Here is an 18,037-nt window from a genome sequence, read left to right on the forward strand (position 1 = left end):
ATCACTGGCCACTTTATTAGAAACACCTACATGGGTTTCCAATTACTGGCCATTTTATTAGAAACACCTACATGTGCCTCCACTCACTAGCCACTTTATTAGAAACATCTGTCACAGTAAAATGTTCTGTAAATGTCCAGCCAGTCCAACAGAAGCTGAAGACACAAAGAGAAGAGCCATCTGTGGAGCGGACCACCCGCCTGCCAGCTAGCCGTTCAGCTGGAATGATGGACATAAACAGTTCATTGATTAGCGATGAAGGATGGAATAATGGCAGGGTAATGCCTGCAGAGGAAAAGGGGCGGAGTCTCCATGTTAAGCGGTGTCACATGGAGCTGGTCATGAAGGAGTAGTGCAGCACAGTGGGGAAGAGCGGATGGATGGGCTGGAGCTTCGTTTATGGAAATCGAGACCTACAACAAAGCAGCTGTTAATATTCATGAGAGCATTACTGAGCGTTTCATCACCCTCACAGGCCTCGCTCACCTGCTCCTGGTTTGATCGTCTATCCTCTTCTCTTTGTAAAAACAAACACATGCAAACACAACCCCCCCCCCCCCCCGACACACACACACACACACACACACACACACACACTGTATATTCACCAGCAGAGCAGCCGAGTTTCACATTACCATTTCTTACAGTATTCAGTCATCAGAGCCCGTTATAGCTACTCTCCTGCCTTCAGGCTTCACTTCTGGACACTTTACCAGAAACCCTTTCTTGTAGACATTGTCTAGCCCTTCATCAGTGGTCAGTTTCTGACTGTGCTGCTCTAGGCTGGATATTTTCAGCCCAGCACTGACAGCGATGTGTAAAAGCTCCAGCAGCATCACTGTGCCCAGTACACTCACACAGTGTAAATTACTCAGGATATACAAAGAATGATTCGGTATGAATTACTTAGGATTTACTATGAATGATTTAGTATGAATGACTCAGAATTTACTACGAATGATTCAGTATGAATTACTCAGGATCTACTAAGAATGATTCAGTATGAATTACCCAGTATTTACTATGAATGATTCAGTATGAATTACTCAGTATATACTATGAATGATTCAGTATGAATTACTCAGTATATACTATGAGTGATTCAGTATGAATTGCTCAGTGTCTACTATGAATGATTCAGTATGTATTACTCAGTATCTACTATGAATGATTCAGTATGAATTCCTCAGTACCTACTATGAATAATTATGTATGAATTACTCAGTATCTACTATGAATGATTCAGTATGAAATACCCAGTATCTACTATGGGTTATTCAGTATGAATTACTCAGTATCCACTAAGGATGATTCAGTTTGAATTACCCAGTATTTACTATGAATGATTCAGTATGAATTACTCAGTATATACTATGAATGATTCAGTATGAATTGCTCAGTGTCTACTATGAATGAGTCAGTATGAATTACTCAGGATCTACTATGGGTTATTCAGTATGAATTACTCAGTATCTACTAAGGATGATTCAGTTTGAATTACCAAGTATTTACTATGAATGATTCAGTATGTATTACTCAGTATCTACTATGAATGATTCAGTATGAATGACTTAGGATCTACTATGAATGATTCCATATGAATTACTCAGTATTTACTATGGGTTATTTAGTATGAATTACTCAGTATTTACAAAGAATGATTCAGTATGAATTACTCAGGATCTACTAAGAATGATTCAGTATGAATTACTCAGTATCTACTATGGGTTATTCAGTATGAATTACTCAAGATCAATTATGAATGATTCAGAATGAATTACTCAGGATTTACTACGAATGATTTAGTATGAATTACTCAGTATCTACTATGAATGAGTCAGTATGAATTACTCAGGATCAACTATGGGTTATTCAATATGAATTACACAGTATTTACTATGGGTTATTTAGTATGAATTACTCAGTATTTACAAAGAATGATTCAGTATGAATTACTCAGTATCTACTATGGGTTATTCAGTATGAATTACTCAGTATCTACTATGAATGATTCAGTATGAATTACTCAGTATTTACTATGGGTTATTCAGTATGAATTACCCAGTATCTACTATGAATGATTCAGTATGAATTACTCAGTATCTACTATGGGTTATTCAGTTTGAATTACTCAGTATCTACTATGAATGATTCAGTATGAATTACTCAGTATCTACTATGGGTTATTCAGTTTGAATTACTCAGTATTTATAAAGAATAATTCAGTATGAATTACTCAGTATCTACTATAAATAATTCTGTGTGCATTATGTAGCAGTATGAATTTGAGTTGTTTATGGTCATTTAATGGTCAGTAACTGTAAATAATAACTGAAGCATTTCTTCCATTTCTGAAACCAAAAACTAAAAGTTAATACACACCCCAGTGCTGAAGGAGTGTGGTGCTCTGGCAGTGGGCCATCAGTTTTACTGTCCCGCTGCAGCTTCAGCTGAGACAGGCCGACACACTGCTGACTTCATGACAGGCAGGAGGATGAGGATGAGGGCGGTTACAACACCTGGGTCAGGAGAATTAGGTGTGTGAAGAAAGGCAGAGAAGAAAAGCTTTGATTCCAGGGGAGTGTTTGAGTTATGAAAGCTGCCTAAATTGGATTAGGACCACACAGAGCACAGTGAGAGCGCCAAATCCCAGCGCTGGATCCATTCCCACAGAGCTCAGCTGAACTACACTCATCTCTGGAGGAGGGCTTTAATGAGTCAGTTCTTACACCACTTACAAACAACTTACAAAGAGCTCCCACTCCCACTGAAAACTTCTGTCTGAGACTCTGAGGTGATGTTCAGCTGTCAAGCTTTTGCATACAGTCGGGATATATCCCCAGGGGGTCGGCGTCGGGTGGGCTGCCCGCTGTTTACCTAGGCTTGGAGTTAGGCTGGTGAATCAATGTGGCGTACGTTGAGTGTTTAACCAACTTGACAATTAAACCAATTTTCACGTTCCAATCACCTTTTCACCTGTTCTTTTCTTCCACTACATGGACAAAAGTATTGGGACACCTGTTCAATCATTGTTTCTTCTGAAATCAAGAGTATATATATTAAAAAATATATAAAAAATAGTTGATCCTGCTTTTGTTGCTTTGGAGTGGCTGTCTCTACTGTCCAGAGAAAAAGGCTTTCGATCAGATTTTCTTAGAGCATTGCTGTGAGGATTTGATTGCACAAGGATTTGATTTCAGCCACGTGAGTGATCGTCAGTGAGGTCAGATGTCAGAGCAACATCAGGTCAGATGTTGAATAATTGCGTTTGTCTATAATTAAGAAGTATATAATATATATAATGCGTAATATACACAGAAATCAGGGTTCACTTACTTTTTCTAGCCTGCACTGAGGATGCTAACTCACTGTGCTCAATACAATATATGAACAAAGTATGAATTAGGTGTTAGTTTAGTTAGCTTGTGTTTGTCTGTAATTGTGATTTAGATAACAGTCAGACCACATTTTATTAGTAATCAGTGCAGAAATCCAGGTAAATCCAAAGGGTTCACTTACTTTTTCTAGCCTGCTCTCAAAGTTAACTCAATGTGCTCAATGAAGGACATGAACAGCACAAATAATTGCATGTTATTAGTTTAGTTAGATGATGTCTGTCTATAAATATGACTCGAATAATTCTTTTTGTTGACAGTAATGACACCCTATTGTTACAGATACAGGTGCTAGAAAAAGTAGTATGTGAGCCCATTGAAATGACCTAGATTTTGGCACTGATTACTAATAAAATGTGGTTTGACTGTTAATTAAGTCTCAATTACACACAAACACAATCTAACTGAACTAGCACACACATTGTTGTGCTGTTCATATCTTTTATTGAGCGCAGTGAGTTAGCATTCTCAATGCAGGCTAGAAAAGTAAGTGAAGCCTTTGAAGTCTGGACTACTAATAAAATGTGGTCTGACTGTTATCTAAATCACCATTACAGACAAACACAATCATCCAACACCCTGACTTCACTAACGCTCTTGTGGCTGCAACCAATTCATCATGCAATCAAATCCTCACAGCAATGCTTGTTCCAAAATCTAGTAGAAAGCCTTCTTCTTTCTTAGACAGTAGAGACAGAGACTCCAACAAAAACAGTATAAACTCTTTTAATTCCCTTAATTTCAGATTACAGGAAGCAGTGAATGAACAGGTGTCCCAATACTTTTGTCAAAATAGTGTAGCTCAAGTGTAGAACTACAGAAGCAAACCTCAGGCATGATGCCATGAGTCCTGTCTCACCGAATACAACTGGGATAAGAAGAGCGCTGCATGTTTGAACTTTTGCCGAACCTTCTGCTCTGAGGGCAGTAAATAAATAATGGCCACAGAAAGCTTTGAAAAGGAGGCCAAGTCCGATTACAACAGGCAAAACAAGGACGGCATAAGCGGCAGAGTTTGACCTCTGACCCAGGCCTCGACTCGTCTGTCTGACGTGTTTAATCACACAAATTTATCAATATCATTTTCAAAATGTCACAGTTTTTAGTTTAACCACAGAAAGCTCTTAGTAAATGTCACGCCTGAAGCAGAAACACGTTAGAATGCATGAATAAACCATCGGCCGGCGCGGCGTCCATACAGATGTGTGAACGGCAGAGAGAGAGAGCGATTCAGAGAGTGAGAGCACACTGCCGATAAAACTTTAAACGTCCCTCACTTGCAGTAAAAACTCTAGATATTTAATTTTTCAGCCAGCCCGGCTGCCTCGGTTCAGTGATGTCAGACTGCAGACGTCAACAGAGAAGGTTTACGGCATCACAGATGTGATTCAGGCTCAGAGTGCAGGTCACTGTCTGCTTCAGTCCAACTCCATTCATTAAAGCAATGGATCCCTGGCCCAACCATCACTGGTTTGAACTGGGCCGAATGGTTCAGAAGGTTCTCTAGCTGTGGGTGTTGCATCTCCATCAAACACAAACAAATTTAAACAGCACCCATCAAACACCAACCAGTCCAAACAGCCTCCATCAAACACCAACCGGCCAAAACAGCCTCCATCAAACACCAACCGGCCAAAACAGCCTCCATCAAACACCAACCAGTCCAAACAGCCTCCATCAAACACCAACCAGTCCAAACAGCCTCCATCAAACACCAACCGGCCAAAACAGCCTCCATCAAACACCAACCAGTCCAAACAGCCTCCATCAAACACCAACCAGTCCAAACAGCCTCCATCAAACACCAACCGGCCAAAACAGCCTCCAATAAAGACCAACCGGCCAAAACAGCCTCCAATAAAGACCAACTGGCCCAAACAGCCTCCGATAAAGACCAACTGGCCCAAACAGCCTCTATCTAACACCAACTGGCCCAAACAGCCTCCATCAAACACCAACCGCCCCAAACAGCCTCCATCAAACACCAAGCAGCCCAAACAGCCTCCATCAAACACCAACCGGCCAAAACAGCCTCCAATAAAGACCAACTGGCCCAAACAGCCTCTATCTAACACCAACCGCCCCAAACAGCCTCCATCAAACACCAACCGCCCCAAACAGCCTCCGATAAAGACCAACTGGCCCAAACAGCCTCTATCTAACACCAACTGGCCCAAACAGCCTCCATCAAACACCAACCGCCCCAAACAGCCTCCATCAAACACCAACCGGCCAAAACAGCCTCCAATAAACACCAACTGGCCCAAACAGCTTCCATCAAACACCAAGCAGCCCAAACAGCCTCCATCAAACACCAACCGGCCAAAACAGCCTCCAATAAAGACCAACTGGCCCAAACAGCCTCTATCTAACACCAACCGCCCCAAACAGCCTCCATCAAACACCAACCGCCCCAAACAGCCTCCGATAAAGACCAACTGGCCCAAACAGCCTCTATCTAACACCAACTGGCCCAAACAGCCTCCATCAAACACCAACCGCCCCAAACAGCCTCCATCAAACACCAACCGGCCAAAACAGCCTCCAATAAACACCAACTGGCCCAAACAGCTTCCATCAAACACCAAGCAGCCCAAACAGCCTCCATCAAACACCAACCGGCCAAAACAGCCTCCAATAAAGACCAACTGGCCCAAACAGCCTCTATCTAACACCAACCGCCCCAAACAGCCTCCATCAAACACCAACCGCCCCAAACAGCCTCCGATAAAGACCAACTGGCCCAAACAGCCTCTATCTAACACCAACTGGCCCAAACAGCCTCCATCAAACACCAACCGCCCCAAACAGCCTCCATCAAACACCAACCGGCCAAAACAGCCTCCAATAAACACCAACTGGCCCAAACAGCTTCCATCAAACACCAAGCAGCCCAAACAGCCTCCATCAAACACCAAGCAGCCCAAACAGCCTCCATCAAACACCAACCAGCCCAAACAGCCTCCATCAAACACCAACCGGCCAAAACAGCCTCCAATAAAGACCAACTGGCCCAAACAGCCTCCATCAAACACCAACTGGCCCAAACAGCCTCTATCTAACACCAACCGGCCCAAACAGCCCCCATCAAACACCAAGCAGCCCAAACAGCCTCCATCAAACACCAACCAGCCCAAACAGCCTCCATCAAACACCAAGCAGTCCAAACCGCCTCCATCTAAAACCAACTGGCCCAAACAGCCTTCATCAAACACCAACTGGCCCAAACAGCCTCCATCAAACACCAACCAGCCCAAACAGCCTCCATCAAACACCAACCAGCCCAAACAGCCTCCATCAAACACCAACCAGCCAAAACAGCCTCCAATAAAGACCAACTGGCCCAAACAGCCTCCATCAAACACCAACTGGCCCAAACAGCATCCACCAAACACCAACCAGCCTAAACAGCCCCCATCAAACACCAAGCAGCCCAAACAGCCCCCATCAAACACCAACCAGCCCAAACAGTCTCCATCAAACACCAACTGGCCCAAACAGCCTCTATCTAACACCAACCGGCCCAAACAGCCTCCATCAAACACCAAGCAGCCCAAACAGCTTCCATCAAACACCAACCGGCCCAAACAGCCTCCAATAAAGACCAACTGGCCCAAACAGCCTCCATCAAACACCAAGCAGCCCAAACAGCCTCCATCAAACACCAAGCAGCCCAAACAGCCCCCATCAAACACTAACCAGCCCAAACAGTCTCCATCAAACACCAACCAGCCCAAACAGCCTCTATCAAACACCAACTGGCCCAAACAGTCTCCAATAAATACCAACCGGCCCAACTAGCCTCCATCAAACACCAGCAAACCTAACAATTCTCCATCAAACACCAACCAGCCCAAACAGCCTTCATCAAACACCAACTGGCTCAAACAGCCTCCACCATACATCAACCAGCCTAAACATTCTACATCAAACACCAACTGGTCCAAACAGCCTCCACCATACATCAACCAGCCTAAACATTCTACATCAAACACCAACCGGTCCAAACAGCCTCCACCATACATCAACCAGCCTAAACATTCTACATCAAACACCAACCGGTCCAAACAGCCTCCACCAAACATCAACCAGCCTAAACATTCTACATCAAACACCAACCGGCCCAAACAGCCTCCACCAAACATCAACCAGCCTAAACATTCTACATCAAACACCAACCGGTCCAAACAGCCTCCACCATACATCAACCAGCCTAAACATTCTACATCAAACACCAACCGGCCCAAACAGCCTCCACCAAACATCAACCTGCCCAAAGTTCACCAACAACAGTGACCTGTGAGACCCAGTATAACCATGCCTTTAGCTGCTCTCAGTGCTGAAGAACAGCGGTGGGTGAGATGGAGAAGCATAAGGTAGTTATGGTAGTAGAGGAGGGTGGGACCGGCAGCTCACGTCTTAGCTGATATCTTAGTGGTGAAGCGAGCATTACACTGAACACTCTCTCTACCGCTTACAAAGTTCTTAACACTGAGGTGCTTTTGGGAAATTGGGCCCAACTCTTTACCAAACCTTCTCTGAGGAAGGCCGGCCTCTCCCTGGTTTCCTTTTTTACATATCAATATCTTCCTCTAACAGGCCGTGAAATCCGCCAGTGTGTCTCTGAATAACACCTGCAGCTCTGCAGAAGCAGACGATCCGGCTCCTCAGTGAACAGATGAAAGTACGGCGCTGTTTGCCGTCGCGCTGTACTGTATGTGTGACAGCCACACTCTCGTCATCTGGTTCTGCCGCGAGTGTTATTACTGCGCCACGCTGACAGCCACAGCACGGATATCACCGATCCTGACAGGTTATTACAGAGCCATGCAGAGAACACTTCCAGCGACTCCGGAGAGCAACCACTGTAAAACCCAGAACACACCAGCCCAACGTTCTCCAAGCCCAACCAGAACCGACTCAAACGTTCTCCAACAATCAGGAATCAACCCAAACGTTCTCCAACAAACTGGAATCAACCCAAACGTTCTCCAACAAACAGGAATCAACCCAAACGTTCTCCAACAAACAGGAATCAACCCAAACGTTCTCCAACAAACAGGAATCAACCCAAATGTTCTCCAACAAACTGGAATCAACCCAAACGTTCTACAACAAACTGGAATCAACCCAAACGTTCTCCAACAAACTGGAATCAACCCAAACGTTCTCCAACAAACAGGAATCAACCCAAACGTTCTCCAACAAACTAGAATCAACCCAAACGTTCTCCAACAAACTGGAATCAACCCAAACGTTCTCCAACAAACTAGAATCAACCCAAACGTTCTCCAACAAACTAGAATCAACCCAAACGTTCTCCAACAAACTAGAATCAACCCAAACGTTCTTCAACAAACAGGAGTCAACCCAAACGTTCTCCAACAAACTGGAATCAACCCAAACGTTTTCCAACAAACTGGAATCAACCCAAACGTTCTACAACAAACTGGAATCAACCCAAACGTTCTCCAACAAACAGGAATCAACCCAAACGTTCTCCAACAAACAGGAATCAACCCAAACATTCTCCAACAAACTGGAATCAACCCAAACGTTCTCCAACAAACTGGAATCAACCCAAACGTTCTACAACAAACTGGAATCAACCCAAACGTTCTCCAACAAACTGGAATCAACCCAAACGTTCTCCAACAAACAGGAATCAACCCAAATGTTCTCCAACAAACTAGAATCAACCCAAACGTTCTCCAACAAACTGGAATCAACCCAAACGTTCTCCAACAAACTAGAATCAACCCAAACGTTCTCCAACAAACAGGAATCAACCAAAACGTTCTTCAACAAACTAGAATCAACCCAAACGTTCTCCAACAAACAGGAATCAACCAAAACGTTCTTCAACAAACAGGAATCAACCCAAACGTTCTCCAACAAACTAGAATCAACCCAAACCTTCTCCAACAAACTAGAATCAACCCAAACCTTCTCCAACAAACTAGAATCAACCCAAACGTTCTCCAACAAACATCAAAACCTGAACAGAAAACCGACCCAAATGTTCTCCAACAAACAGAAACACAAACTGAAACCAACCCAAACGTTCTCCAACAAACAGGAATTAACCCAAACGTTCTCCGACAAACTGGAACCAATCCAAACATTCTCCACCAAACATCAAAACCTGAACAGGAACCGACCCAAATGTTTTCCAACAAATAGAAACACAAACTGGAACCAACACAAACTGGAACCAACACAAACTGGAACCAACCCAAACATTCTCCAACAAACAGAAACAAACTGGAACCATCCCAAACGTTCTCCAACAAACAGGAATTAACCCTAACGTTCTCCAACAAACAGAAACACAAACTGGAACCAACACAAACTGGAACCAACACAAACTGGAACCAACCCAAACATTCTCCAACAAACAGGAATTAACCCTAACGTTCTCCAACAAACAGAAACACAAACTGGAACCAACACAAACTGGAACCAACCCAAACGTTCTCCAACAAACAGAAACAAACTGGAACCACCCCAAACGTTCTCCAACAAACAGGAATTAACCCTAACGTTCTCCAACAAACAGAAACACAAACTGGAACCAACACAAACTGGAACCAACACAAACTGGAACCAACCCAAACATTCTCCAACAGACAGAAACAAACTGGAACCAACCCAAACGTTCTCCAACAAACAGGAATTAACCCTAACGTTCTCCAACAAACAGAAACACAAACTGGACGCAACCCAAACGTTCTCCAACAAACAGGAACCAACCCAAACGTTCTCCAACAAACAGGAACCAACTCAAACATTCTCCAACAAACAGAAACACAAACAGGAACCGGCCCAAAAGCTCTCCAACAAATACCAACAAACCCAACCATTCTCCGAACACCAGCACTAAGCCAACAACTCCACCTAACCCCAAAATAAACCGTGAGACCCAGTATAGCCATGCGGGTATCTGCTCTCGGTGCAGAGGAGCAGCGGTGGGTGAGATGGGAGACGTAAGCCAGGTGGAGAGAGGTGTTTCAGCTGATTTCCAGTCTACGGGCAGAACTCCATCTGAGGGATTTTATGTGACGAATGGTTTTTGATTCAAAACCATCAAATCTCATTTAAAGAAAACCTTAAAATCACACGAATGTACAAGCTCACTAACGCAGGAGAAACCAGGCGCTCTGCTCCTCAGAGAACACTTTAAAAAGCCCTTTTCTTAAAGAAAGAATCAAATAATAATATAATCAAATCAACACAAACAAAGCTAACGTTCGTTAGTTACAGAGTCGGGGGGGTTCGGTGTGAACCTGAGCTTCACTGTAGAGAAACTGACCCACTCTGATCTCTCTACAGTGGAGGTGAATGGAGGCAGGCATTGGTCGCCATGACTACAACAACACAGATACAGCCCATAATTGATCTCCTATCCAAACCCACCAGTGCAGCTACAACACGAGTCTTCTGAGTTTTATATGGAATGATGATGATGATGATGATGATGATGATGGTGGTAAAATAGTGAAGAATAGAGAATCTGAACTAATCCAGTTCTCTTTAGGGACTACTTTCTGTAGCTGCACTACACCCTGCAGCATGTATCCCTCCACCATTTTAATGATCTGGTTCTAAAAGCAGGTTCCAGAGCCTAACTCTTCTCAGAACTCTGGTAGAACCGTGTCTCAGGCATCAGGCAGCGTCTTCATCACCATTAGGTGAAGAACTTTCTGTGAGGAGCTTTTATTATTAGAGCTTCAGACGTCTGCTTCCCTTCACCTCCACTGTAGTAGAACTCCAGCTCTGACTGGGGGAGCTTATCTAGAACCTCCACTGTAGAACTCCAGCTCTGACTGGGGGAGCTTATCTAGAACCTCCACTGTAGAACTCCAGCTCTGACTGGAGGAGGTTACCTAGAATCCAGCGTTTTGCACTAAAACCCACCAAACCTCCACTCTGATTTCCCCTTGAGTTATGGGACTGGTGTATGATGTAGGAGAAGGTAGCTCAGCAGGTAGTTTGTTCTAACAGGTTTGAACTGTTTCACAGCAGATGTTGAAGATTCCCCTTAAGGCCGAACTGAAGCTTATTGTGTGTGTGTGTGTGTGTGTGTGTGTGTGTGTATGTGCATGCATGATGTGTGCGCTACAGATGCCAGTGCATTTCAGCAAGGCCATCCTGCAGCTGCCAGCAGTCTGTGACTGTGACTGGCAGGCAATCTACCTGTCCATTTCTGCTCAGGTACAGGCAGCGGAATTACAGAAGATGCCTGAATGGAGAACCTGCAAATTGGGCATCTGTCGCACAGCAAAAGCACCGAGCTCCCGATCTGCGCTGTGCAGCTTCTCTTAATTAGCTTGAGCTAAGGAGCGGTAAAGACAGCCCCTGTAGCTAATCAAACATAAAGACATTTTATTTTATGAACAAAATGAAGAGAATTTATAGTATGAACATGTCCAGAATTAAACATTGACATGTATCATTTTCTAAAAATAAGGCCGTAACTTTAAATATTTAGACCAAGATTCCCCAGACCAAGGTTCCCCAGACCAAGGTTCCTGCAACTATGTCAATGCCACTGGAACACAGCCCTTAAAACATGATACATCCGCCCCCATGCTTCATAGTTGGCAAGGTGTTCTCTACGTAAAAACATTTTAGGCACCATTTATATTAACGTCCAGAATTAAACATTGACATGTATCATTTTCTAAAACAAGGTTGTAACTTTAAATATAAAAAAATACCATTATGCTCTAAAAATACCAAAAAATACTATAAATATAGAAAAATATTTTTTAACAAGCAGCCCCTGTAGCTAATCAATAATCATATAGACATTTATAGTATGAAACTTTTATCATCTTCTTTTTATTTATTTTTTTATCTTAATTTTATTATTTTTGTCACCTTTATTTTATTTTTTTTATATAATACTTTTATCTTTATAAAGATTTTATTTGTTTTATTTGTTTTTACATGTGTGCATTAATCTGTCTATTGTTCTGTATTTTGTTTGTATATTATTTTATTTTTATCTTTATTTTATTTTTTAATAATTATTTTGTTAATCTTTGCTTGTTTAGATTTTTGTGTTTTTTATTTTTTATTTTTGTTTTATTTATATACATATTATTTTTTATCTTTAACTGTATTTTATTTTGTATTTATTATTTTTATCTTTGTTTAGTCTGTCTGTATTTTATCTTTATTATCTTTTTTGTAAATGTGTTTATATGTCTTTATCTTTATTTTATGTTTTGACATTTAGATTCACATTTATTATATTATACATTATATCTTTTATTATTATAGCTTATTGTTTCATGTGAGCAGACAGTCATCAAAGCATGTCACTGCCAGTGTTGTGACACATGGCCACGGTAACGAAATAACTGAGACCAGTAGACTCTGATAGCATAAGTGCCTGAACTTTTAAGGACTTCATTAAGAACTTTCACAACCACCTTGTTTGATCCAGACCTATCCAAACCAGCGCCAAACAGCGCCAATGCCATTGGCAGCAACACAACCTCAAAACATTATACATCCGCCCCCATGCTTCATAGTTGGCAAGGTGTTCTCTACGTGAAAACATTGTAGGCACCATTTATATTAACGTCCAGAATTAAACATTGACAGATAGATAGATAGATAGATAGATAGATAGATAGATAGATAGATAGATGGGTGGACAGACAGACAGATAGACAGATAGATAGATAGATAGATAGATAGATAGACAGATAGATAGATAGATAGATAGATAGATAGATAGATAGACATACAGACAGACAGACAGACAGATAGATAGATAGATAGATAGATAGATAGATAGATAGATAGACATACAGACAGACAGACAGATAGATAGATAGATAGATAGATAGATAGATAGATAGATAGATAGATAGATAGATGGGTGGACAGACAGACAGATAGATAGATAGATAGATAGATAGATAGATAGATAGATAGATGGGTGGACAGACAGACAGACAGACAGACAGATAGATAGATAGATAGATAGATAGATAGATATATAGATAGATAGATAGATAGATAGACAGACAGACAGACAGACAGACAGATAGATAGATAGATAGATAGATAGATAGATAGATAGATAGATAGACAGATAGACAGACAGACAGACAGACAGATAGATAGACAGATAGATAGATAGATAGATAGATAGATAGACAGACAGACTCAAAACATGATACATCCACCCCCATGCTTCACAGTTGGCAAGGTGTTCTCTACGTGAAACATTTTAGGCACAGTTTATATCAATATCCAGAATTAAACATTTACATGTATCATTTTCTAAAATAAGGCCGTAACTTTAAATATAAAAAAATACAATTATGCTCTAAAATACAAGATTATATATTACTAGAAATATATTTAAAATATTTGTAACAAGCATAATTTCGATTCTAACTTTGCAATCAATATTGATTTTGCAAACACTCCACATTCATATCTTAGCCTCTCCATGCATTAATACACCAGTGAAGATCAGACCATACTAAGCTGGCTATAAGCTGTTCAAATGCTGATGACTAAGGAGGAGGAAGAGAAAGAAAAGACTGATGAAGATGCAGGAGGAGCATGTAGCTCCCAGGGGCTCTGAAAAAAACACACCAACACACACAGTTACTCATTAGCGGCTTCTTAGCAGAGATGAGGGAGCCGGTCTCTGTGAAAGAGCTCATCCAGCATTCCAAACTTCCGCAAGGACACTGCACGGATACGGTTTCCACCCCCCGCCCCCCCCAACACACCCCGCCTCCGACCTGCCTGCCGTCTCTCAGCCTGTTTGGGCCCTGAAATGCTCACGCAGGAGCCCCCAGCCATTCAGACCACTGTTAATAAGGTACAGAGGGTCAAGAGGACTGGAGAACCCTGGGATTTTAAAAGCCAGCGCTATTACTGCAAGCTAAAAGCTCGTTTCAGCTTCTTGGCATCAGCTAGCAGTGCTTTCACAACAAATTTGTCCAAAATGGAGAAAATGGAATTGTGGAGAGGACGTGTGAGATCTGCACAGCTGGGCTCCTGAGTGCTGAAGGTGAATAAGTGCTGGGAAGTGTGAGAAACCACTTCCTCTCTAAATGGATCTGCATCTGAGATGAACTCCCTCAGCAGCTGCAGACGAAGAACCTGGCGCTGGACGGTATCGAGTGTCAGGTCGGGTCGGAGAGCTTATTATTATTATTATCTGGAAAATGAACGACAGCTGCACTGTAGGAAGGTCCACTATCTGTCCAAATATTTGTGGACACCCTTTGAATAAATGCATTCAGCACACAGTGCTGACACAGATGTGTAAATTCACCCCCCCCCCCCCCGAATGCTCCAAAGTGACAAAATTACTAAATAAAAGCTTTCACATTGACTTCCATTCAAAGTTAAAGCAGCATTATGTGAGAATTTATATTTCTTGCTCCTGCACTCCCCCTACAGTCAGGAAGTATAAATCACGCTTAGAGTAAACCATAAGGTATGGACAGACAGACAGACAGACAGACAGATAGACAGATAGATAGATAGATAGATAGATAGATAGATAGATAGATAAATAGATAGATAGATAGATAGATAGATAGACAGACAGACAGACAGACAGATAGATAGATAGATAGACAGACAGACAGACAGACAGACAGACAGACAGGCAGACAGATAGATAGACAGATAGACATACAGACAGATAGATAGACAGATAGATATATAGATAGACTGACAGACAGATAGATAGATAGATAGACATACAGACAGATAGATAGACAGATAGATATATAGATAGACTGACAGACAGATAGATAGATAGATAGATAGATAGATAGATAGATCGATAGATAGATAGGCATACAGACAGACAGATAGATAGACAGGCAGACTGATAGACAGCAACTTAAAATAGCTGAAAGCACTCATTAGAAGTGGTGTCCACAAACATTTGTCCCTCTTCAAGTGAGGTATTCTTCATCTTGTCTTCCACAGCAGATCACATTCGTTCCAACAGTCGCTGGAGCAGGCGGTAAACACGCCCCAGGCAAAGAGAAAGTTAGGGGAAAGTTATTAGTCCTGATTGCAATTACGCCATCTGAGTTTCTATAACTCTCAGCATGCGCGAGAACGTAATGGATAATTATGATCAGAGCTGATTAGATCTCATCATTATATCATAAATGGATCTATTATGTGACATTTCAAGCACAGCAGTCCTCCAACAGTTCCAGGCTGCCGAAGTTTTCACTCGTTATCCGTCCTGCTGCTGCGCTACTTCCTACAGGCACAGCGTTCAAACTCCCGAGCTACACCCAGAGCTACTCCCAGAGCTACACCCAGAGCTACTCCCAGAGCTACTCCCAGAGCTACTTCCAGAGCTGAGCTCCAACCTTCTCCTGCTCTGCTCGGCTGACTATGACCCTCATTTAGATCCCAGCTGGACGGGAACGCACTGCATTTCACGGAAACGTCTCCTGGAGCCCAAAACACCAAGGCTGCAGGGGGCAGCAGAGATAATGAAGAGACCACCAAGACAGGTGTGAGAAGGCCAGAGGAGGGATACGGGAATCCCACCAAACAGCAGCAAGGCCTCAATCTGTCCTTCACAGTAAATCAGAACTCGTCTAGAGCAAGCCCTCTTAACTTCCTGCTAGTGATCATGATTGGCTACAGCTGGTCGCTGTAGTCGGGTTTGATTGCCAGCACTTATTGGATTGACCAACATATGGTACAATGGGAATGTCCAAGGAGCTCAGAGACGATCTGAGAAGGACGTGGAAAGATGGTAGATCTACACAAGTCAGGAGCATCTCTTGGAACCATTTCTAAACAGATCCCAAGATCATCCGTCCATTGGAGATTGGTTCGGAAGGTCAGTAAAAGCCCAAGAACCACCAAGGAACAAGCCCACCATGAGCTGGAAGCTCTCCACAGCCAAGTCCAAGTCAGAAGCAGGACCACAAGGACAGAGAAAAAGCCCTCTGGTGGTCAGATGAGACAAAGACTCCGATCCTGAGACTCTTTAAAATGTTAAACATTGTGACATAAGTATGCAGACAGGCAGGTAGACCATTCAGTCGTTTTGCAGATAAGCACCCCTTCCTTCTATTATCAGATCATTAGGTTAGGCCTGGGACTCACCTCCAGCCACTGGCCATGCGACTGCATCTTGATGACCACGCAGGGATCTGGCTTGGACAGGGCGTCGCGGTCAGAAATGCCCTTACAGGTCACGCGCAGCTCCACTTTGGTCAGGCAGGGGCTGCTAAACAGGCCCAGCGAGGTGGCGGCCGACTCGTAGATGTCGCTCATTTTGCCTTCGCCAGAAACGCTGAGAAAGAGGAAGAGAACAGCAATTAGCATATGCAAATGTGCGATTAGCATATGCAAACAGACTCCATCATGTCTAATGGACTTGTTTATGTGGGTTCTGACACTGTGCAGCACAATGTGATCTATAAACATGGACTAAAATACGGCACTAAGCCTGGAACAATCGGGAAAACTGATATCTGTCCAAATGGACTGCCCATAGAATAGGACTCTCTGCAGGAGCAGATAGTAAACATCATGACCCTATTGGCACCAGCATTGAGGAGCTGTGGAGCAGTGGAAGAGCTGTGTTCTCTGGGAAGATGAGGGTGCTCTGTCCAGTTGGGCAGTTGGGGATGAGGTGGTGATCATCCAACACCCACAACTCTTTTAATTTCCCTAGAAACAAAGAATGAGCAGGTGTCCCAATACTTTTGTCCATCTAGTGCATGTACAGAAAGACCTGACTGTAGGCCAGGCCTGCAGTTAGTGGGTGGAGAACCGACAGCAGGCGCTTCAGCAGGCCAGCGCAGTGCTGCGACACACAGCCCCTCTACATAACCCCCCAGCACAGCAGACTGTAAGAACCAGAGAAACACCAGCACACGGTTCTTTCCACACCGGAGCTGGACGCCCGCGTTCTCCACCTCCCTCAGACACAGCGGAGCCCCCCAAGACCTGTCACCATCAAAAGCTCTGTCCAAGAGGAGCACTGACCGAATTCAGACAGAGGAGTGAAGCAACCGAGTGCTGGGAGGACGGGACAATCAACTACAGAGAGAGAGAGAGAGAGAGAGAGAGAGAGAGAGAGAGAGAGAGAGAAAGGAGAGCGAGAGCGAGAGAGAGAGAGAGAGAGAGAGAGAAAGACAGACAGAGAGAGCGAGAGAGAGAGAGTCAGAGAGAGTGAGCGTGAGAGAGAGAGATAGAGAGAGAGAGAGATAGAGAGAGAGTGCGAGAGAGAGAGACAGAGGGAGAGAGCGAGAGAGAGAGAGTGTGAGAGAGAGAGAGAGTCAGAGAGAGGGAGAAAGAGAGATAGAGAGAGTCAGAGAGAGGGAGAGAAAGAAAGGGGAGAGAGAGATAGAGAGATAGAGAGAGAGACAGAGAGAGAGGAGCGAGAGAGAGAGAGAGAGAGAGAGAGAGAGAGAGAGAGAGGTAGTGCTGAATATTACTGTGTATTGTTATTGGTCATTGGGTAGCGTGTGAGAGGGTTGTGATGGTGATTGATGGCGACTAGGTGTAGCATCTATTGACCAGAAATGCAGAAATTCTGGAGATGCTAATAGAGGTCAAGGGTCAGTAGCTTGAGGGCCAGGCAGATATATCGTGTTGGAACTGCCCCG

The 18,037-nt window shown here is 43.3% G+C and overlaps 1 protein-coding gene across 1 annotated transcript in view; it reads right to left on the reverse strand.

Annotated features, from left to right (window-relative positions):
* The window catches only part of cpne4a (copine IVa), a 95,387-nt gene that overhangs the window by 60,067 nt on the left and 17,283 nt on the right, over positions 1–18,037 (reverse strand). The window contains exon 2 of the mRNA XM_072692513.1: positions 16,527–16,716. Within this exon, the coding sequence (XP_072548614.1) occupies positions 16,527–16,697 (171 nt within the window). The 5' untranslated portion in view covers positions 16,698–16,716. The remainder of the gene's footprint in view (positions 1–16,526; positions 16,717–18,037) is intronic.

Source organism: Salminus brasiliensis, chromosome 1 (assembly GCF_030463535.1).
Source record: "Salminus brasiliensis chromosome 1, fSalBra1.hap2, whole genome shotgun sequence".
NCBI lineage: Eukaryota > Metazoa > Chordata > Actinopteri > Characiformes > Bryconidae > Salminus > Salminus brasiliensis.